General features: G+C 37.7%; 1 protein-coding gene across 2 annotated transcripts in view; it reads left to right on the plus strand.

Annotated features, from left to right (window-relative positions):
* LOC148299489 (vacuolar protein sorting-associated protein 35-like) overlaps nt 1-22,250 on the plus strand; it is a 28,622-nt gene extending 6,372 nt beyond the window's left edge. Inside the window, exons 6-18 of one of the 2 annotated variants that reach the window (XM_088276019.1) lie at nt 842-927; nt 1,916-2,108; nt 2,889-3,017; nt 5,330-5,443; nt 7,973-8,121; nt 8,797-9,004; nt 10,572-10,681; nt 11,582-11,750; nt 12,461-12,558; nt 13,567-13,745; nt 15,227-15,363; nt 17,334-17,501; nt 18,100-22,250. In XM_088276019.1, the coding sequence (XP_088132145.1) occupies nt 842-927; nt 1,916-2,108; nt 2,889-3,017; nt 5,330-5,443; nt 7,973-8,121; nt 8,797-9,004; nt 10,572-10,681; nt 11,582-11,750; nt 12,461-12,558; nt 13,567-13,745; nt 15,227-15,363; nt 17,334-17,501; nt 18,100-18,255 (1,896 nt within the window). In that variant the 3' untranslated portion in view covers nt 18,256-22,250. The remainder of the gene's footprint in view (nt 1-841; nt 928-1,915; nt 2,109-2,888; nt 3,018-5,329; nt 5,444-7,972; nt 8,122-8,796; nt 9,005-10,571; nt 10,682-11,581; nt 11,751-12,460; nt 12,559-13,566; nt 13,746-15,226; nt 15,364-17,333; nt 17,502-18,099) is intronic. The other variant, XM_088276018.1, reaches the window with a different exon arrangement.
* Nucleotides 22,251-23,930: the final 1,680 nt, after the last annotated feature.

The following is a 23,930-nucleotide window of genomic DNA, read 5'->3' on the forward strand; positions in this document are numbered from 1 at the left end:
AAATATGGAAAAAATACATAATTACAAATAAATTTATTTATCATCAAGGTGCGTATCTATAAGAAACATACTTAATACATAAAAAAGTACGCACATCATTAAAAATATTTGTCAACAATATTTTGAGTGTGTCCAAATACTTGTTCACAAAATCTGGATTATCTCCAATTTACAGGAGTTATTTTCATATTATTTTTTGACATCTCATCAAAGATGAAGAAGAATATGGAAGTCTGGGCATTTACGGGGCTTACGACCGTCATAGGCTGGTTTAAGTGATCACTTTACACACGTGTAACATTCACCAATTCTACCTATTATTGACAACCACACTACTCAAATTCTTGGAAGTTCTATATATATGAACCAATTTAGAAACCTTGTTCATGAATCACTAGAACTTCACTAGAGACATCTATTGGTGAGATGTAAAGAAGCTTTTTTACATTTCATCAGAAAAAAGCTTCTTTACATCTCACCAATAGATGTCTCTAGTGAAGTTCTAGTGATTCGTGAACAAGGTTTCTAAATTGGTTCATATATATAGAACTTCCAAGAATTTGAGTAGTGTGGTTGTCAATAATGGGTAGAATTGGTGAATGTTACACGTGTGTAAAGTGATCACTTAAACCAGCCTATGACGGTCGTAAGCCCGTAAATGCCCAGACTTCCATATTCTTCTTCATCTTTGATGAGATGTCAAAAAATATTTGTCAATGTTACTTTTAAAAAAAATTGGCATCAGTCAAAAGGCCGCAATAGAATAGCCAAAAGGCCGCATGCGGCCTTAAGGCCGTAAGGTTCCCCATGCCTGGTCTAATGAATGTAATATTTTTTTTAGATAAAGGATGCCATTGATTTTGTGCTGATGAATTTCGCCGAAATGAACAAATTGTGGGTTCGGATGCAGCATCAAGGTCACTCCAGGTAATCAAAATATATTTTTTATAATACAGTGATACCTCGCATAGCGAATAACACTTTATACACTTGTGCAACGTTCATCATTCCACCCATTATTGCCCGTCCATATTGCATTCATTTTTGAAACCTGTATATATGCAATGGTCTCAGAACCTTCCACATACGGGTAGATTTTTCGATAGGTATGTGAAGTACAGCTGACTGGCGCCACCAGTGAATGCATTGTTTGCGGGAAACGCTTAAAAGCGTATTTTACATACTGTTGGTAGATAGCGAGAGACACTTGTAAGCGTTATATTAGTTTACTTTTGGTAGAGCGCGAGAGACGTCAAAAAATGCTGTACAGATGAGAATTGAGTTTGCGGTTACTTGTGCTTAATATACTACCCTAATTAGTATACTAATAAGGGTCGGGGTTGAAGAAAAATCCGCCAGATAACAATGTGTTGATAAATTGGTGAAGTATTTATTAAGTCTGCCTCTGTGATGTAATGGTTACCGTGTATAGCTAACGTGCTAAAGGTCCCGGGTTCGATTCCCAAGGGGGGTGAAAATAAATATGATATTAGAGTGTGATTTTACACTCTAATATTTACATATTTAATACAACTTTGGACTGGTCACTGAAGCGCAGGTTCGATCACCTCGCCTTCTTGTAAGTAACGATCAAGATAACACTGCGTTAATACGATGCAGTGCCCTATGCACCATTGTGTGCAGATAAGGGGTAGAGACTTTTTTATTTATTTAGCTTTTATTTATTGTTTCGGCATTCACTTTGTAGTAAGACATGATGATATTTAAATTCAAACACTTGATTTTTAACCACTATCGATCCATCTCTTTGGTGGTCTGCCCGGGAGTCGTCTACCATGGGGTTGGCCGTAATATAACTGAAGCGGTAAAACATTATTTTTTTAATTTAAATTTTATTTAGCTTGCTTCGTTATTGCTTAACTCATTGTGTTCAATAAATATTTTTTTTTTCCAGGGACAAAGAGAGACGGGAACGCGAGAGGGAGGAGCTTCGCATCCTGGTGGGGACCAACCTGGTGCGGCTGTCCCAGCTGGAGAGCGCCGGCCTTCCTCAGTACAAGAAGCTGATACTGCCCGGAATCCTGGAGCAGGCCGTGTCCTGCCGGGACGCCATCGCGCAGGAGTATCTCATGGAGTGCATCATCCAGGTAGGACCGTCTCAAAATATCTCCAATTTCAAGTTCCTATCTTTTTAGTTCAATCATGAAATACAACATTTTTGGATATTTACACAATTCGGACGGGAAAGGTATTTCTACCCATTGGGTGGATTGATGCTTAAGGAAGGGAAGAGTATTTTTACCTTCTGCACCGGCCTCATTTCAAAGTCAGAAAAGAAGGAATTATTTAATGTTTTTATATGAGTATTATATACCAATCTCTTTGTTTAGATCTAAACTATATGTACACAATTCGCTCACTCCTTTCAAGAACGTCGTAAATAAAAAATCGTCAATTTTGAGTTGTGCATGTTTTCGGAATGCTCAGAAAATGTACTATATCCCGGCAAAAGCGGCATATTTTTAGATTAATATTTACCCGCTACAGGGCAGGAAGTCTTGTTTTTGCATTTTGTAGAAAAGGTATTGTTTAATTATTTTTTAAAATATACTAAATATTTTACGAATGGAGAAAAAACCTTCAGGTTTTACCAAAAAAGATCTGTTGCACAGTAAAATGTTCAATAAGTGGCTTGATATTTATTTTTAACACATTGTGTTATATTTTTAAACTTTAAAAACGTTCTCCTGAAAAATCAAGTATTTTGATTTATGACGTTCTTGAAAGGAGTGAGCAAATTATGAAATCCCGTTGACAGCGGTCCGCAGGCGTAAAAAACTCCCATTCGAAATGTGTCTATCTAAATTTTAATACTTTTATTTTTTGGTACCGGAGTTCGTCAATGGTGAATTGTTTATAATTTCTAGGTGTTCCCTGATGAGTTCCACCTCGCCACCTTGCAGCCGTTCCTCAAGTCCTGCGCAGAGCTGCAGCCCGGAGTCAACGTCAAGAATATCATCATCGCTCTTATCGACAGACTAGCGGCGTTCAGTCAGGTGACCATTTTCTTTATCACCTTATTTATTTATTAGAACTTTATGTACAGAAAAGAAATAAGTACATTGGCGGGCTTATTACTAAAAAGCAATATCTTATACCAGCCAAAAACAGACTAGTGATATTGATCAAAACGTTTGATAAAATATAGCTGTTTGCAATCAGAGGGTAGATAGTACTTGAACATTTAAAAAAACATAAATTGCAAATTGACATTTAAAAAAACATAATTTACCAAAGATGATAATAAGGAGGACTGAGGAAAGAGGGAGTTTAGGGAAAGAGGTAGAGGTAAAAACTAAGGGAGGAGGTTTGATGGACAGTTAGGATTCTAATGATAAATAATAATGTCTCAGATGTTTCTTAACACGTTGTCGGCGGGACACGGATTTTGCCGTTTTTCGCGGACTGTCTGTCAACTGCGGGACACGGCAAATGCCGTTTTTTGTCGAATGTCGGTTATCGGCGGGAAACGGCAATATACGGGTTTGTTATCAGTGTGAAATAAAACGCGTTGAAGGGTTATCTGCTACCTGGGTGCTAGGCAACAGTCTGTTGACGTTATTTGAGATGCCTTGTTGGATTGGCTAGTGTGTCGCTTGTAAAGGCATCGGCAGAAATCTGGAGTTTTTATGCGATTTCAATCTCCAGTTTAGTTTGAGTCATTTCATGTAGTGGACTATTTTTCATACCGCTTACACTGTTTTGTTTACTGTTTGGTATTTTATTATTTGAATATATTAGCATTGTATAGGGAATGATACCTCGGAGGGGAAGGCTATTTTTTAGAGTTTACAATGCTTCTAAAATTGTGAAATACGGAATACTTAATTAAAAATTATGATTATAATTTATTTTTGATAGTCAAATGTCATATATGATTTCCTTGAAAATTTCAATTGAAAATATTATTTGGTTTAGAAATTGTGTCAATTTTAAGAAAGCGATATATATTTTGCGCTAATCGCGAAAAACGTCCGCTATAGGCTAGAGTCTATTGTTCGAAGCGCCCGACTACAATGTGTCAAAAGTTATTAGAGAATTTTACTTATTCACTTCTTGTGAAGCGTAGAGCACTGGTACTGCATTGAATTTACGCTATGATACCTCATCGCTTAATACATTGTGGTGATTCGATACTCATAAGTAGGTACCTGAACAAACAAGCAAACCCATCAGGTTGCCTGCACTGGTAAACCTGCCAGGTTGTCAGCCCTGTGCACTAAGCGGGAGTCCATAAAAATCAACATGCACATGCAATCTATCTCTAGTAAAATCAAGAATTAATTTCATACACCTAAGTAACTTCACTGCTAACTTAGAATCAATAAAATGTATAAACTCATACCTCTAGCGAGATAGCGAGTGTTTTTGCCTAGAATTTTCACTCATGAATTACATGAAATTATAGTAACTTTTAAGAGGAAATCCACTCACAAGTAGGCATAGGCTATGAAACTTATAAAGATGAAGCCTGAGTAGGGACATGATAAACGGTGTTGCATAAGCCGTAGCTAGATTTCAGAGTCACTTAGACGTTAGGTAATTCAAAAAAAAAAATACAATCTATCTCTTTCTGCACAATCACCGCTCAAGACAGATGCTGCCAGCGACCAAACCTTCGCATGACAAAATTATTTTCACTTAAAATCAGTGATTTTGATTATTTTTAAAAGATAGTTTTAGAGTCCTTGTATTTTATTTTATAACTTGTTTAATAAACTGTGATCCTCAGGAGTTTTATGTGGTTTCCTCCCAGCAATGAGCAAATGCTGAGAAGTTCCTATTTGACCCACGCTAGATTATCCCTCCTGTTCCCAACACAGATTCAAATAAAAACATATTGAATTAGCTAGAAGAAACAAAAATCCACTAAATGATCTATAAACCTTGTACATAATAAGCCAGGTAAATAATAAATGCAATTACCATCTAAAAACAAAAAAAATAATAAACTGTGATCTGTGATCAAGTACATAAGTACGATTTTCATTTACAAGCAATCTTACACATGACTTTTAGATTTTTTTGTGCAATACTATTGAATGTTTCTCTCCTTATTTTTGGTCTTTTTCATTTCCATTCTAGCCACAACAATTTTTCTTCTTCTCTTCTAGTTTTCTGCCCTCTACTGCGAGATATAGGCCTATTCCCTATCCTTCCTTTTTATTTAGTCAGTTGCTGCTTGCAGACAGTTTTTACCCCCCACGCGGCTATCTCCTCGGATCATCTTTGAGGTCTTCCGACGCCTCTTATCTCCCGAGGTCTACATCTTCATAATAGTAACAATAATATTGTTTTTTTTTCTCAGAGAAATGATGGCAATATAACTATGGTCGTGGTGAACGAGGAAGGGTCAGAAACCGGTACATCAGATGTCCAACTCTTTGACGTGTTCTCAGACCAAGTGGCTTCCATTACGCAGGTAAATCATACTAGACTACCTAGAAATAATACCTCATTTATACCTTCCCCTCCTGGTGACATGACTTACTACAACTCGACTTTTAAAATGAGAATATCAATATAAAATATAATAGATATGGGTTCACAATTTTTGTGTTCCTCCGTACTATTATAGCTGTTGAGGTCACCAATTATGGCTCTTTGACTTTGTAGCTATTGGTTTCGGGAACAGCTATTTTGGGGGCGGCGTGTTGCCGCGTTTTGTGATTGTTAATGCAAAGGAGTGGTGCACAGAATGAAAACGAAATGATGTACTTACAGTGAGTTCCTTTATTGAAATAAATGCGATTCTATACTAAACACTGGAATCAAATAATTACAAATAATTTACAATTTTTATAGTTAAAGAAGTGAAGTGAAAATCGAAATAAAACGTCTGTGCGCGTCAACGATCGAAGCAATCCTCTCCGCTTTTGAGTTCTGTCGCTTCAGAGTCGTGTCCGCTCGGAAATCTTCGGTTTAGTTCGTATCGAAACGCTTCTGTCCTGCTCACGTCAGCGCTGCAACTCGACGGTGTGGCTACATAGCCCACAGTATAATCATGTATTACATGAAAGCATTTTAATATAAAGTTATGCACACGTTCTTTTGTGTTTTGTCCTCCCCTTATGGGGGTGGTATTTGGATCCTCTGCCTTTGTTCACCCAGGAAGCCCTTCTTTATTTATGTTTTTTTCTTCTCTTAATGTAAATAACAGTGTTTTTTTTAAAATATTAGTTACTAGTTCTCTATTACTTTAGTCTTTGTCTTTGTCAAGTCATTGTTTGTTTTCGTCTTAAATTGTATTTTATTTTTGGAAAAATCGTATTTATTTAATTTTTTTGTTTGTTTTCTTATTGTTTTATTTTATTAAAAGTAAAAGAGGTAATGAGGGGATCCCGAGGGGTGGGGACGAAGTGTCGGCCTCTGTCCGTACATCCTCCTCCCCCCTCATTAATTGAATAGAGCATTATTTATTTCTTCAGAAATATTTTGAAGATTTTCCTCTATGTGCAGCTGACAGAGAGTCCCTCCGGACTCTATAACTGCTGCGGGTGGATGGCGGGCTCAGATTCCAAAAAAAAATAATATATATATATATATATATATATATATATATATATATATATATATATAAGTTATTCATTTGCAGCGACGGAAATAAATAATTTGTGAAAAAAATCAGGAATAAAATCACTAATACACAAATGTTTCTAAGTGTGCGCGTGTGGCGTGCTTTGCAAGTATACGCGCGTGTCGTAACGTGTTTACTCTGCCAGTCCAGTAGTGCGCAGATCGTCTTACGCGACGGTCGTGTCACTACGCCAGCTATAACGGCCACTTACAATGTCTTTCTTTCTCATTTTCAGGTAATTATCAGAGCTAACATTACAAAATCGTTACATTTCAACTTCCACCATAGTCAATAAAAGCAGCATTCAGGAATGTTCTAATTTTTCCCATTTTTAAACTACATTTTCATTCGGTGTACAAAATACATATCACCGGTTCTTGCGTAAAATTTTAGCACCGTAAGAAAAAGGGAACACGTTTAGTTTCGAGAACTATGTATAGATGTTCTCATCAACTGGTGAAAATACAAGTGTTCGTCATTTATGCTAAATTTGCTGAATTTTTCATGATTGTGCCTAGTAATGACAGTATCATAACTGATTGAGTTTAATACATATACGAAAAAAGGAACGCAAGAGGGAAGAGCTTAGCATCCTGGTGAGCTTGAATAATATTTTGTTTTAATACAGTGAAATGTTCGCCTCCGTAGTGTAATGGTCAGCACGCTACCATTCTGGAGGTCCCGGGTTCGATTCCCAGGGGGGTAAAATAAATATAAGTGATTTTTTTCACTGTACTATTTATTCGATATTACCCTGGACTGGTACCTGAAGCGGAGGGCTGATCACCTTTCCTTCATGTGTAAACGATCAAGATAACACTGTGTTTGTATTACGCAGTGCCCTATGCACCATTTTATGGTTTCTATTCTACACTATTCTATGGTTTAAATAAAAAAATACAGTGAAACCTCTATTTATCGTTTTTAAGGGGACCTATTGAAATAAACTATGAATGCGGGAAAACAATGAATGCGGGATAAAGAAGTCAATACACAAGGAGATACGATCGAGTAAAGATACCGTCCTCCCAATCTGCATAACCATTAGTAGGTGGAAATTTCAAGAATACAAGTTTTAGATGTTAATAAATGTATTTATTTAAAAAAATACAGAGTTGAACACAACACAAAGATCTTCAGACCTCTTCTGCTGTATCCATCACACAAGCTTTCGATAGTCTGTATCCCACACGTTGAAATATTGCCGTCGAATGTAACAAAATCAAAAAAAAAAAATGGTGGATAGAAACGATCCATGCGATCTATTTTTGTATGAAATGAATCCGGGGTAGAAGAAATAAACGACACATCCGGGAAAACGATTATTCGAGGAACGATAGATAGAGGTTTCACTGTATATATTTTCACTTATAGAGCAGACAGGACATGCCCGCCGAGGACATGGTCTCCCTGCAGGTGGCGCTGCTGGGGCTGGCGCACAAGTGCTACCCCTCGCGCGAGGACTACATCGACAAGGTGCTGCAGAACACCATCGGCATCTTCACCAAGCTGCAGATCACCACGTGAGTAGGCAAGCGCGCCAGACAGTCGATCGACTGTCATACATAATTGATATCTCAGCCTAGATGAAGAAGAATACGGAAGTCTGGGTTGCAGGGCTTACATGACCTATCTTAGGCTGGTTGAGTGATCACTTCATTCACCATTCTACCCATGATTGACAGCCACACTACTCAAACTTGTGTTCTTTCATTTTTATTTATGGATTTGGCGTTTAATTTTAACTCTATTTTAATTTATATATTAAATATTAAAATCAAACATTGATATATAGAGTCTACTAAATTGTTTTATTATTGTGTCCACATCCATAGTGTATGGTCAGCATGCTCGGTTACCGTTCTGGAGGTCCCGGGTTCGATTCCCAAGAGGGTCAAAATAAATTTTAGTGATTTTTCGGTCTAATATTTATTTAATATGACCCTGGACTGGTACTTAAAGCGGAAGGCTGATCACCTTTCCTTCGGGTAGTTAACAGTCAAGATAACACTGTTTCTATACGATGCAGTGCCCTATGCACCATTGGGTGCGGATAAGGGTTAGAAAAAGAAGAAGAATTAGGAGTAGAAGAAATAAATTATTCATCAGGGAAAACGATTATTCCAGAAATGATAGAGAGAGCTTTCACTGTAATTAAGTGCGAAATGAAGCTTGACACAAATGTCTCTATTCCACAGAGTGGACTACAACACAAACGTCTGCAAGGAGCTGACGCGACTCCTCAAGCTTCCCGTGGACCACTACGCGGACATCCTGACGGTGATCCGCCTTACGGAGTACGCCAACCTGCTGCAGTACCTGGACTACTGCGGCCGCAAGGCGCTCGCCGTGTACCTGCTCAGCAGCGTGCTGGACAACGGGACTCTCATCACCACTCAAGAACAGGTACCGGTAGCGTGGTGGAAGGGCGTTACTACTCTCACTGCCACTCAAGATCAGGTGGTGGACAGATATTAATACTTTCATTACCACTCATAATCAGGTACCCGTTATATGTTGTAAAGACATTACTATTCTCATTACTACTCAAGATCAATCAATCAAACAATTATCCGCACCCCAATAGTGCATAGGGCACTGCATCATATAAACGCTGTGTTATCTTGGTTGTTAACACAAGAAGGAAAGGTAATCAGCCCTCCGCTTCAGGTACCAGTCCAGGTAACCGAGCGTGCTGACCATTACACTATGGAGGCGGTCAAAAAGACTACCACTCGATATCAGGTACCCGTAATATGGTGTAAGGACATTACTACTCTCATTTCCACTCGGAATCAGGTGCTGGTAATATAGTGGAAGGACATTACGATTCAAGATCAGGTACTGGTAACATGGTGGTAAGATATTACTACTCTCACTGCCACTCAAGATCAGGTGGTGGACAGACATTAAAACTTTCATTACCGCTCAAGATCAGGTGCCGGACGCATGGTAAAAGGACATTACTACTCTCACTGTCACTCGAGATCGGGTGCTGGTAAGGTGGTTCTCTTTGCCTGTTATGTGCAAGGGTTTATAGCATATTTAGTTTATATGGTTAAAAAATAATAGCTAAAGTGTTTAGTTAATGACAAATTAATAGGATTGATCCCTAAAAACAATACAATTGATACATCGATACAATACACAATGGATTCAATATCTTATATCAATCAAGATTTGTCACGTAGCTCATTTATCTGTCTTATTCGTCTTGTCATATTTTCTAAATAACACACTACTAAATCAGATAGATCTTTTTATTGTCAATTTTATTTATTTATTTGGGTTAACAACAGCAACATACGTCCCTCACTCCTTTCAAGAACATCATAAATAATAAATCGGCAATTTTCAGTTGTGCATGTCTTTGGAATGCCCAGAAAATGTACTATATCCCAGCAAAAGATGCATATTTTTAACTTAATATTTACCCGCTACAGGGCAGAAAGTGTTGTTTTTGCATTTTGAAGAAAAGGTATTGTGTAATTATTTTTTTGAATATACTAAATATTTTTCAAATGGAGAAAAAATCTTCAGGTTTTACCTAAAAAGATCTGTTGCACAGTAAAATGTTCAATAAGTGGCTTGATATTTATTTTTGATACATTGTATTATATTTTTAAACTTTAAAAATGTTCTGCTGAAAAATCAAGTTTTTTTATTTATGACGTTCTTGAAAGGAGTGAGCAATATATAAAAAAAAGCATTAAAAGAATATACAATAAATAAAGTCAATTATACTTAACCACAGAAACATAAAAAGATTAGTACAAAATATTTAGTGTAGATCTAGCAAATGAACACGTGTTATGAGAGAAAATGTGCATGTTTTAAGTGTGTAAGAGGGTGTGTGTGTGTGATGTTGATTCTAGTGGTCCTGTATATCCTATTGCCTCATAAATTTTCGTCAACATCATACCTTCTCTCGCAAATTCTGTTTCCAATTAAAATATCCTTTTTTTGTGTTCAGGTTAGTGCCGTGCTTGGGATGATGTCCTGTCTGGTGGCAGATCAGCCCGACCAGCCGACCACTCCGCAGGACGCCGAGGACCTGGTGGAGGAGCAGGGACTATTGGCAAGGTAAGGGAGACTGTCGGACACAGCGTCGTGGTACATCATCGATATAGTCATTGTTCCTTATATGGGTCCGGATATGATTAACCTTTTTTATTTATTGTAACTGCAGACAGTTGGTAGAATTCCATTTAAAATTTTCTTGTAATTTTTATTTTATTTATTTTTTATTTATTTAATATATTTACATTTTTAAGTATAACATAATAAATTTTAAACATTGATACATATGGAAAACTTTTATAAAATGTAATATGTCCGAAATTAAACAAGGCTATTGGATTGATTTCTACTTTTATATATATAATGAAAATATGTGACGCATTTTGTCTTATCAAGACATTATCAAATACTCTATGAGTATTGGATAAAGTCTTAGTAAAAAAAAGGACATTACAAAAACCCAAACCAATTGAAAATTTTATTTTTTATTTTAAAAAAAGAGAAATATTTGTGATTTTACTATTTATAAAAATACTACAATTTTATACTATTTCCGTGAGCCTAACTAACCATCACGCCGCTTCACCGCAGGGGTAGGCAGAGAGAATCGAACGCCACACCACTCTGTCTTTGCAAACATTCTTTGCCTCTTCTACATTCATGCATCTCCTCATACATACCTGACGATTATCACGACTCCTGACCTGATGTCAAATACTTGAAAGCGGCCGGGTCAGGAGTCGTTCTGTGGGCCTAAGCGGCTCATTATCAGAAATAGGTATAATTGTGGTAGAGTGGGTTCGAACCGAGAAACTCTTGACTCAAGAGTCCACGACACTAATCACGGGACCGCAACCCGACACTAAATGAAAATACTATGCCACGGCGCCTGTCAAATACTTTTTTATGCAAACACTTCTCCTTTAAAACCATCAAGTGGCTAAAACACGTAATTTGTTGCAGGTTGATCCACCACTTCAGGTCGGACAATCCCGACCAGCAGTACCTCATCCTGAAGAGCGCCAAGAAGCAGCTGTCGGCGGGCGGCCCCCGCAGGCTGCCCCACACCGTGCCCCCCATACTGTTCCAGGCCTACAGGCTGGCCTTCACCTACAAGCAGCTCGCCAAACAGGTAATCCTCGTCGCCCTAATACGCAATCAACCCGACCTGACTTGACTTTAACTGACCCGAACTAACCTAACTTACCCGAACCTAAGAGATGAAACAAGTATTAAGCATATTATTTATCGATTCGGCATTAACTTTGCGGAATGACATGTTGATTATTTTTTTTCAAAATTAAAGACTTCTATAATACTACTTAATGATTTTTATTTCTTTCTTTTTATCTTTGGATGAAGACGGTTAGGTAAGGTAAGGTAAGTTAGATTAGGTTACTGGTCAAATTATAAGCTTAATAATAAAAATGAAAATGGTATTTTCTGGCGTTTCTCATGTGTGTGATTATAATCCAGGATTCGGATCTCACATACTAATATAAGAGTTTCTGCTTAATAAAAAGCTTCTTTACATCTCACCAGTAGATGTCTCTAGTGAAGTTTTAGTGATTCATGAACAAGGTTTCTAAATTGGTTCATATATATAGAACTTCCAAGAATTTGAGTAGTGTGGTTGTCAATAATGGGTAGAATTGGTGAATGTTACACGTGTGTAAAGTGATCACTCAAACCAGCCTATGACGGTCGTAAGCCCCGTAAATGCCCAGACTTCCATATTCTTCTTCATCTTTGATGAGATGTCAAAAAATAATAGATTAGGTTAGGTTAGGTTATGCAAAAGGGTCCATTAATCCGATCTGAGCTCTGTTTTCTGTCGTCCAGGATGAAATGTGGGAGAAGAAGTGCATGCAGATATTCCAATTCTGTCACTCCACCATCACGCAGCTGGTCAAAGCGGAGATGGCCGAACTCCCTCTCAGGTACTTAATAAAGTTATTCATTTGCAGCGACGGAAATAAATCATTTGTGAAAATTATTTCGAGAAATAAAAAGACTGTGTTTTGATCCACTCACATTTTTATTAACTAACTAGTTTCGGCAACAACCTGTTGCCCTCTTCAGGGTTTAATTTATGAAGAGGGCAACAGGTTGTTGCCGAAACTAGTTGGTTAGTAAAAATGTGAGTGGATCAAAACACAAAGTCTTTTTATTTCTCGAAATAATATATCAATATGATCCATAAAGTTAATGCTTTCAATATTCAAAACATTTGTGAAAAAATCGGGGATAGAATCACCAGTGCACAAACGTTTCTCAGTTTGTAAGTGCGTGCCGTGCTTTGTGTATACGCGCATATTGTAGTGTGTTTAGTAGCGCCAGTAGCGTGCAGGACGTCCTACGCGGCGGTCGTGTTGCTACGCTAACTATCACGGCTGCTTGCGATGTATTTTTTTCTCGTTTTTAGATACTTACCGGAGCTAACTTACAAACTTGTTACATTTCAACTCCAGCTATGGTCAATAAAAGCAATATTTGGGAATAATCACATTTTTCCCGTTTTTAAATCACATTTTCATATGGTGTACAAAATACTTTTTTAGCACCGTAAGGGCGCTTGTGCGCTACATGGAATTTTACTGTTCGGCAGTCCGTTTTTCTAAAGCGACTACGACAGCTTAGCGTGATAGAATTCACGCGCACTGTGATCACGCACCGATTGAGCGCACCGATTCAAAGAAATACGGACAGAAGCACAAGCCAATCATCCGTTTTGTCATGCTAACCTGAATGCCGGACAGTAAAAACAAGTGCCCTAAGGGAAAGGCTAAGAACCATCCTCTCTGCAAAAATGAAGATGAGTTAAAAAAATAAAAACTCAACCATATGCGGATAGTCTGGTTCTACGCATCCTAGTGATGGCATCAGCCCCCATCTGTATGGCAAGTTACAAGTTACGTTACACAGGTCTTTGCTTGCCGTTCTTCCAGGCTGTTCCTGCAAGGGGCTCTCGCCATCGGGCTGATCCAGTTTGAGAACTACGAGACGATAGCGTACGAGTTCCTGTCGCAGGCCTTCTCGCTGTACGAGGATGAGATATCGGACTCCAAGGCGCAGCTGTCGGCCATCACCCTCATCGTCTCCACATTCGAGCAGATGTACTGCTTCGGTGAGGATATCTTCACTAACTCTTTTGTATTTTAAAGAGAAATATTTCGCTCACTCCTTTCAAGAACGTCATAAATCAAAAAACTAAATTTTTCAGGAGAATGTTTTTAAAGTTAAAAAATATAATACAATGTATTATAAATAAATATCAAGCCACTTATTGAACTTTTTACTGTGCAACAGATCTTTTTAGGTAAAACCTGAATGTTTTTTCTCCATTTGAAAAATATTCAGTATATTAAAAAAAATAATCAAACAATACCTTTTCTTCAAAATGCAAAAACAACACTTTCTGCCCTGTAGCGGGTAAATATTAAGTTTAAAATATGCCGCTTTTGCTGGGATATAGTACATTTTCTGGGCATTCTGAAAACATGCACAACTGAAAATTGACGATTTTTGATTTATGACGTTCTTGAAAGGAGTGAGCGAATTGTTCACAACATTTTGAGTGTCCAAATACTTGTTACAAAATCTGGATTATCTCCAATTACAGGAGTTATTTTCATGTTATTTTTTGACATCTCACCAAAGATGAAAAAGAATATGGAAGTCTGGGCACTTACGGGGCTGACGACCATCATAGACTGGTTTAAGTGATCAAGTTACACACATGAAACATTCACCAATTGTACCCATTACTACTCAAATTCTTGGAAGTTCTATATATATGGAGCAATTTTGAAATATTGTACTTGAATCACTAGAACTTCACTAGAGACATCTATTGGTGAGATATTCCATATTCCACATTCTTACAATCACTCCCATATTCTTCTTCATCTTTGATGAGATGTCAAAAAATAATATAGAAATATTTGTGTTTTTATTATTTACAAAAATATGTACTTCAATTTCATACTTTTTCTGTGAGCCTAAGCGGCTCATTATTAGTAATAGGTATCAAATTGTGGTAGAGTGGGTTCGAACCGAGAAACTCTGGCTTAAGAGTCCGCGACACTAACCACGGGACCACACCCGACACAACCTGATACTAAATAAATATGAGTGAAAAAATCAGTAATGTTTATTTTGATTGCCTAGGAATCGAACCCGGAACCTCCGGCATGGTAGCCTAATGTGCTGACCACTGCACTCGGAGATGGACATCATGTTCATATTTAGAATACTAGCTGTACCTTATGTTAAATATTAGCTGTATCTCATGCTACTCAGCTGTCCAAATTCAAAACACAGTAAGGGACATTTTTTTTGTAGTACGTTTTTTTGGCATTTTTGGACTAAGTAGATTCTACTTAGTCCAAAAATGCAAAAAAAAAAACATACTACAAAAAAATGTCCCTTACTCTGTTTTAAGTTTGGACAGCCGTACTGCTGCTGCAGTGCCCTTTGCACTATTGTGAGAGGATTAGGGTTGGAAGAAGTTGACTCAACCATTTTTAATTTATGTAATGCAGTTATTATGAAGTGTTACAAAGTTAATGCCGAATCAGTGAATGAACGAGGTCTATTTGATGGCAGGCGAGGAGAACGCGGAGCCCATCAGGACGCAGTGCGCCCTGGCGGCCAGCAAGCTGCTGAAGAAGCCGGACCAGTGCCGAGGGGTCACCGCCTGCGCACATCTCTTCTGGAGCGGGAAGAACAGCAGCAGAGAAGAGGTGAGGACTTCCACGTCCACCCAATCTCTTGTATATCATGGTTTAATTGAACCGGTGGTAATAATGGAATCAGTGGCATAATTGAATTGGTAGCGTCATTGATTAACCTTTTAACCGCGTTAACTTTGTTCCTAACAGACGCCCGTGCGCGGCGGTATTTTGCCGTTTTTAAATGATTACTTTCATCATCTATTTAGTTATGAAACGATTTATTTTCCTAAACAAAAACGTTCAATGGGATTCATTGTGCCTTTTTGGTACTCTATAATACACATGTGTCACATTATTCTTGAAATATATCATAATATAAACAAATAAGATCGTAACATAAATAAATCAAAGCACGCATCGTGTGTCACTCTTACCCACTGGCGATGCGTAGCGTCGAGAGTGAGACAGATATAGGGCATGATTATGGCGCGGACTAATTACCGACCGCAAGAAAAATCAGGGATCTGTTCTTTTATTTATCCTTGTGATGTTACAAATTATTAGTCAGATATTTCAACAGATGTCATAAGGCCAAGGATTGACGTATTATTTTATCCAAAATTCCACACCATGAAAAAATCCCTCCTAGTTGAACTGAGGTTCGAATCTTGGAGCAAAGTGAAAACACAAACGCTTACGTCAGCCGCGTATGGGGCATGTTTTGTTAAAACACATACGGTTATGCGAGCCGCGTGGATCCGGTTAAATCCTCTCCTCTTCTTTTTCTTCCTGTGTATTCCATTTTATACCATTACCTTTACCCTTTTATTTTCCTCACACAAACATACACTCACACACACCCACCCTCTCTTTTCATTTCACTCTTAACCTTTCTGGGAGTACAAAAATTGATGTCTGACTTTCTCAGGGGAGTGGGTTCTTTTTACATGAAAAATTTTTTTTTCACTAAATCGATGTATTACGAAGAATTTTGTTAAAATATATATTTTTTTTTAAAAACACCTTTTCGAAATATTTTTCAATTATGACAAAATTACACACAAATATCCACAGATATCATGGCTATACAAGTTACATCATACTAACTGACAGACGAACTTCGATGTTCATTAACGTCCATACTCCTTTAAGGAAAATTCGCACTGACGTTCATTTACGTCCATACTCCCTTGTTAACCGGATCCACGCGGCTCGCATAACCGTATGTGTTTTAACAAAACATGCCCTATACGCGGCTGACATAAGCGTTTGTGTTTTTTACATTGCTCCAAGTTTCGAACCTCAGTTCAACTTAGAGGGATTTTTTCATGGTGTGGAACTTCGGATAAAATAATACGTCAATCCTTGGCCTTATGACATCTGTTGAAATATTTGACCAATAATTTGTAACATCACAAGGATAAATAAAAGAACAGATCCCTGATTTTTCTTGCGGTCGGTAATTAGTCCGCGCCATAATCATGCCCTATATCTGTCTCACTCTCGACGCTACGCATCGCCAGTGGGTAAGAGTGACACACGATGCGTGCTTTGAGATTTATTTATGTTACGATCTAATTTGTTTATATTACGATATATTTCAAGAATAATGTGACACAAGTGTATTATAGAGTACCAAAAAGGCTCAATGAATCCCATTGAACGTTTTTGTTTTGGAAAATAAATCGTTTCTTAACTAAATACATGATGCGAAATACCGCCGCGCACGGGCGTCTCTTAGGAACAAAGTTAACGCGGTTAAAAGGTTAATGTATAACAGTATTCATAACATGTATGTGGAATTATTTAATTTATTTTTATCATTTTCAATCTATTATTTATTTATTTTTTATTATGTACAAGCTGTATAATTCCCAAACAAATAAAATGAATAATTGAATCAGTAGAATAATTGAACTAGTGGCATAATCGAATCTGTGGTATAACTGAATTGGTGACATGGCATCATTGAATCAGAAGCATAATTGAACGGGTGGTATAATTGAATTGGTGGATAATTGAATTGATGCCCTGTTTAGATGCGCGACGGGAAGAGGGTGCTGGAGTGCCTGAACAAGGGGGTCCGCATCGCGTCGCAGTGCATGGACCCCACGGTGCAGGTCCAGCTGCTGGTGGAGCTGCTCAACCACTACGTCTACTTCTACGAGAAGAGCAACTCACACATAACCACGGCCGTGCTCAACAAGGTACCTTAGTTGGAGCAAGCTACATGTAGTGGACATGTAGTAGTGACGGGAGATATGTTGGCAATTCTACCATGTGAAATATAATAGAATCAATATTTTGAGTGTGTCCAAATACTTGTTCACAAATTTGGATTATATCCAATTCTTCTTCTTCAAACCCTTATCCGCACCCGATGATGTAGAGTAAATAAATAATAGTTCTTCAAACCCTTACCCGCACCCCGATGGTGCATAGGGCACTGTATCGTATAGAAGCAGTGTTATCTTGATCATAAACACATGAAGGAAAGGCGAACAGCCCTCAGCATCAGGTACCAGTATAAATGAAACAAACATAAGTGATTTTTTCACTCTAATATTTATCCGATATGATCCTGGACTGGTACCTGAAGCAGAAGGCTGATCACCTTTCCTTCGTGTGTTTAAATTGTTATTGATTGCAAGATAACACCGCTTCTATACGATGCAGTGCCCTATGCACCATCGGGGTGCGGATAAGGGTTTGAAGAACTTTTATTTATTTACTTTGCTCACTGGCCGATTCAATTATAAAAAAATGAGCTTCTTTATATGTAGTTCCACGTCCGTTTGTGTCCAGGTGATGTCCAAGGTCCGGGAGGAGCTGCCGAACCTCGAGCAGTCGGAAGACACGGACCTGGTGAACGTCCACTTCAACAACACCCTCGTGCACCTGAGGAACGGGATGGAGGCCGCCGAGTCGGACGGCGTCACCTACGCCGACCTGGTGCTCTGAAACCTCCCGCCCAGAACCATCCCACTCTGAAACCTGTCACTATGAACCCTTTCACTGTGTATCATTCCACTCTGAAACCTCCCGCTCTGAACCATCCCACTCTGAAACCTGTCACTCTTAACCCTCCCACTCTGAATCATTCCAATCAGGACCCTCCCGCTCTGAACCATCCCACTCTGAAACCTGTCACTCTGAACCCTCTTACTCTTATCCCTTTCACTCTGAATCATTCCACTCTGAACCCTTTCACTCTGAAACCTCCCGCTCTGAACCCTTCCACTCTTAACCCTCCCACCCTGATCCCTCTCAGTCTTGAGCCTCCCACTCTGAACCCTTCCACCCTGATCCCTCTCACTCTGAAGCCTCCCACTCTGAACCCTTTGTCCTCGTTCGGCCTTGGCTGGATGAACTCAGCAATATTGATTCGCGTGTTGGGTGCTATCGCTTTGTAGAGAATATCACAGACTTGACACACTATTATGTTTAAGAAAACGCAATAAGCTTTCTAAATTTAGGAACAAAGAACTGCTCACATTTGAATAATTTTTCTATTTCGGATATCTCAACATAGATGAAGAAGTTTATTCAGATGTGTATGTGGAAATGCGGGTATTTACAGCGCTAATATTGGCTTTTTAGTCCACCTCCTAAGTGTAATGGTCATCACGCTCGGCTACCGTACTGGAAATCCCGGGTTCAATTCCCAGACGGGGGTCAAACAAATACAAGTGATTTTTTCACTCTTATTATTCAGTATTACCCAAGACTGGTACATGAAGCGAAGGGCTGATCACCTTTCATTCATGTGTTAACAACAATCAAGATAACACTGCGTTTGTATGACGCAGTGCCCTATGCACCATCGGGTGCGGTTGAGGGTTAGAAGGGATATTGGCTTTTATAAACTGTGTAATATTCAACATTCTGCCTATGAATGATAACCAAATTACTAAAATTTCAAATATAGTTTATATATGAAGTTTTTTGACTAGTTCACTCAAGAATCACATAAATTATAGTAACTTTGACCATAAAGAGTAAACCCACTCGCAAGTAGGAATAGGCAATGAAACTCAAAAAGTTGGAGCCTAAGTCGGAGCATGATAAACGGTGATGCATAAGCCGTGGCTAGAACTAGAGTCTAAAAAGATAATGGGTAGGATGGTGAACATTGCGCGGTGTATATAGTGATCAGATCATAAGCCACGGGATGCTCAGACTTCCATATTCCCGTCCCATAAAAAATAGATATCATCATCTCTGTCGAGACATCCGTAGTAAATATCTTGATATATCGTCCATATGGTGGAAATCCAGAATGAAAATTGTTAAAAATAATTTACTGACTTATATTTGTACAAAACGTGTTATTTGAAAAAATATTATTTGATGCATTCATTTATCCGTATCTGCTCGATATGTGGAGCATATGCAGTCCAAAAAGGTAAGCTTGGTGGTGGCTCTTGGGAGGCATGCGTATACGTAGCCCAGCCAACTGAATCGCCCTTTTTGACTACAGTTGTGACCAGTGGCGTGCCTAGGGTTTACCAGTAAGGCAAGCCCTTATTTTTCACTTTCGTGAATACATGACGTACCTATAATTTCTTCCATTCATACCATTCCCAGTACAGTAAACCCCAAAAAACATTATAAAGATAAACAATGCATTGTAATCTCGGCTAGATGATTCCAGTACCACGAACAAGCGCGCGATAATTTAAAAACAACCATACCCTAATTATGTATTTTTTATCATTTGATGCAGATTTGGTAATTTTTATTCGGAGTTGTTAGGCAAGCCAGGCTTATGGGCTTCTATGGAAGTACCGCCACTGGTTGTGACCATGCGTTGTTGCGGTTTATGCCGTACATATTTCCTCGTTCCTCACAAAATGACAAAAAGTCACTACCGCTTAAAATTCTTCGCAGGCATCGATTCTTATCGCTGAGTATACGACTGCTCTGGGCCCTTGTAATGTGTCATGATTCACAGCCGTAAAAGAGAAATTGAGTCTAATATTTACTTAATTTGACCCTGGACTGGTACCTGAAGCGGAAGGCTGATCACCTTCCCTTCGTGTATTTAACGATCAAGATAACACTGCTTCTATACGATGCAGTGCCTTATTGCACCATTGAGTGCGGATAAGGGTTAGAAGGAGATAAGAGAATGGGAGCATAAAAAAAAATTTATATAGGTGGCATTATTATTTACGCATAAATTATATCAATACGCAATTATACATACAATTGCGTTATAAGATGAAATTATTTGCATTTTTTTCTTCATTTTGTTGAGTCTGATCATATTAAGTTGATGACACATGACTGTTTTATGTTTCATTCCCCCAAAGATGTAATACACATGTTTTCAAAGCATGAATTGCACTTTGGCTGTTTTCACTTGACTTTGGCCATTCGGGCATCCAATAACACGCACGACAAGTATGTTTAGGCGCTGTTTGCCATGTTCCCAGTCTAGCCGGACCATGTCGGCAAGTAGTTTGTATTGCACTTACTCGAAGCATGATTCACTTGACTCTGGCCATTCGGGGCATCCAATAACACAAATGTATGTGCATGGCAAGTATGTTTAGTCTTCTAACCATTATCCGCACCAAATGGTGCTTAGGGTACTGCATCGTATTGACACAGTGTTATTGATTGTTACTTACATGAAGGCAAGGTGATCACTCCTGCACTTCAGGGACCAGTCCAGGGTAATATTAAATTAATATTAGAGTGTAAAATCACTAAAATTTATTTTCACCCCCCCGCCCTGGGAATTGAACCCGGGACCTCCAGCACCGTAGCTTAACCAGCCAACCATTACATCACTGAGGCAGGCAATTTAACCAGTTTCCATCCTAATGCAACTGTATCTCAAGCAAGTGTATATCACTTACTCAAAGCATGACTTGCACTTTGGGTGTTTTCACTTGACTTTGGCCATTCGGGTCAACCAAAAACACAAATATGTATGCACGGCATGTATATATCGCTCACTCCTTTCAACAACGTTATATATCAAAAATCGTCAATTTTCAGTTGTGCATGTTTTCGGAATACCCAGAAAATGTACTATATCCCAGCAAAAGCGGCATATGAATATAAAATATGTCATATTTTTAAACTTTAAAAACGATCTCCTGAGAAATCAAGTTTTTTGATAAATGAAGTTGCTGGAAGAAGTGAGCGATATGTGGTTTTAAAAATAAATTCAACTTTAAAATTAATAGAGGGTATTTCATTCATGCTAATAGCTTTTAATAACGGATTATTCAAACAGGGATTTTAGAGTTAACTTTTTTTGCCAGTATACCCACGATATTATGTTGGTTGATTTGGAAAATCAAACCCTGAGCATCACACTTACCGATACCGTGTATTACTTACCACTGTGTCAAAGTCAAACTTGAACAAAACCATTCCACGTAATATAACACACGCTTCTATCAGTTTGTAAATTTTTGGGCTATCACGCTGTATATATCAGAACAAGAAGCCTGAAAAACCGGACACATTTAAACAATTAGGGTAAAGAGGGTAGATATTGGCCACTCCATCTATTTTTTTTATAGCCGAGTAGCCCCAAAAGTATTATATCAAGTCGAGTACTGAGCAGTTTCCGTTGTGGCCAAACACTGCGTCACCTTAAGCGGAAATTGCTTACTATTTAAATGACTACGTTTTATATTAAGCAATAAGAATATACAGACATATTCAGTAGTGTTTTTAAAAAATATATACATATATGTAATACATCACCTCAATAAGTTCGTTGGATGACTGATAAAACTTCTTAATTTGGGGTAATTTTTTTGCTAATTTTTCCTTCATACGCATCAATAACGCCATATAATGAAATTATCCGGTTGAGAGCCTCTGTTTTGCTAAGTATATAAAAAAGGTCATAAATGGGTCTATTATTTAAAAAAATTGTCTGGTGCATTGTTAATTTGTTATTGACAAATATCAAGAAGAAAAAAAACAAAGGATTTTAATTTTAGCTGCTTTTTTAATAAGAACCTAAAGGTAGGACGTTTAAAGAAATATTTTTTGCATTGAAGACAGTATTTTGGCTTCAAAACTGAATTATTTTAATCTTCTCCGTGTATAAAATTAGATAGTATTATAAATGTAATCAGGGGACCAATCATGACACAGATGCTTCTGCGCCGGATATTTTTCCAAGTATTAATCATCATACTATCTTCTTTAAACAAGTGCCTGATAGGCAGTGGCGTGCATTTCATACAGGCACGTAAGCAGTGCCTACCCTAATGGAATGGAAAAAATATGGAAAACTGTGATATGTAATAATGATAATTTTTAAAAAAGATTAAAAAATCTGCAAGTTTTCTCAGTTATTTCTCCCCGCAGCAAAACACGCATTATTAGAGTTACGACAGCTAATTTTTTTTTTAAATGCTGTTTTTCCTACTGCCTACCCTGTTTAAAAACTCTATTGTAATTTTTAGAAGAAAAAAAATAGATGCCCATCTGGTACTACTTCTGGTAAAGAAGACAGCCCGATGATTAGTACGTCGTATACCTGGAAATTATCCAATGCGGAAGCAAGCATGCGTCGTGATCGGTCCCCAGTATGGCCAATAACTCATCACATTACCCTATCATTTCCACTTACGAAATGCGAGTCCGTATGCAGTAAAGCCCCCTAGAGCGTTGATATAAGTACAGCGTTATCGGAGGGAACGTTACATGGGATAAATGTTTTTATATTGTAATTTAATTAAATAATGACTCATTTTAGTCATTTCCGCTGGTTTAAATGTAAAAGTACAATTTAAAATATGAATCCCCTATAACGTTCCCTCCTATAACACGGAACCTATCTCAACGTTGTAGGGGGGTTTACTGTACTTGAATAATGGATATTTGTTGACTGATTTGGGCAGAATTATGTTTCCTTCATCATCGTATGTGTATATCTCTAAATAATATATATAAATGTAATAATATAATTGAATATAACAGTATCTGTATCTGTAAGTAGTTATGAACTTTTTATATAGTAAAGAAGTGTTTGTATGCTATTATTTTTTTGTCTGTATATAATTAAATAATGACTTTAATTTTATGAAATATCTATAAGGAAATACAATATATGAGCAATAATGAGTTAAAACACTGCCTTTTATTTAAACCTATTAATTATTTATTTAAACCTACTAATTATTTTTTTAAACATAACACGTTCATTACTTTTGTTACTTCTACGGATGTTTAATTTTAATGTTGCATTTTCAACGAATGTCATTCCTTTGAAAATGCCATAAATAGGCGAAACAATTGTCGTTTTTTAACCTTTTAACCGCGTTAACTTTGTTCCTGAGAGACGCCCGTGCGCGGCGGTATTTTGCTGTTTTTTAAATGATTACTTTTATCATGTATTTAGTTAAGAAACGATTTATTTTCCTAAACAAAAACGTTCAATGGGATTCATTGTGCTTTTTTGGTACTCTATAATACACTCGTGTAACATTATTCTTGAAATATATCGTAGTATAAACAAATAAGATCGTAACATAAATAAATCAAAGCACGCATCGTGTGTGTCTTACCCACTGACGATGCGTAGCGTCGAGAGTGAGACTATAGGGCATGATTATGGCGCGGACTAATAACCGACTAATAACAAGAAAAATCAGGGA

This window comes from Brachycentrus maculatus, unplaced genomic scaffold, assembly GCF_059751285.1.
Source record: "Brachycentrus maculatus isolate JH-2025_06_01 unplaced genomic scaffold, ASM5975128v1 h1tg001123l, whole genome shotgun sequence".
Classification (NCBI taxonomy): Eukaryota; Metazoa; Arthropoda; class Insecta; order Trichoptera; family Brachycentridae; genus Brachycentrus; species Brachycentrus maculatus.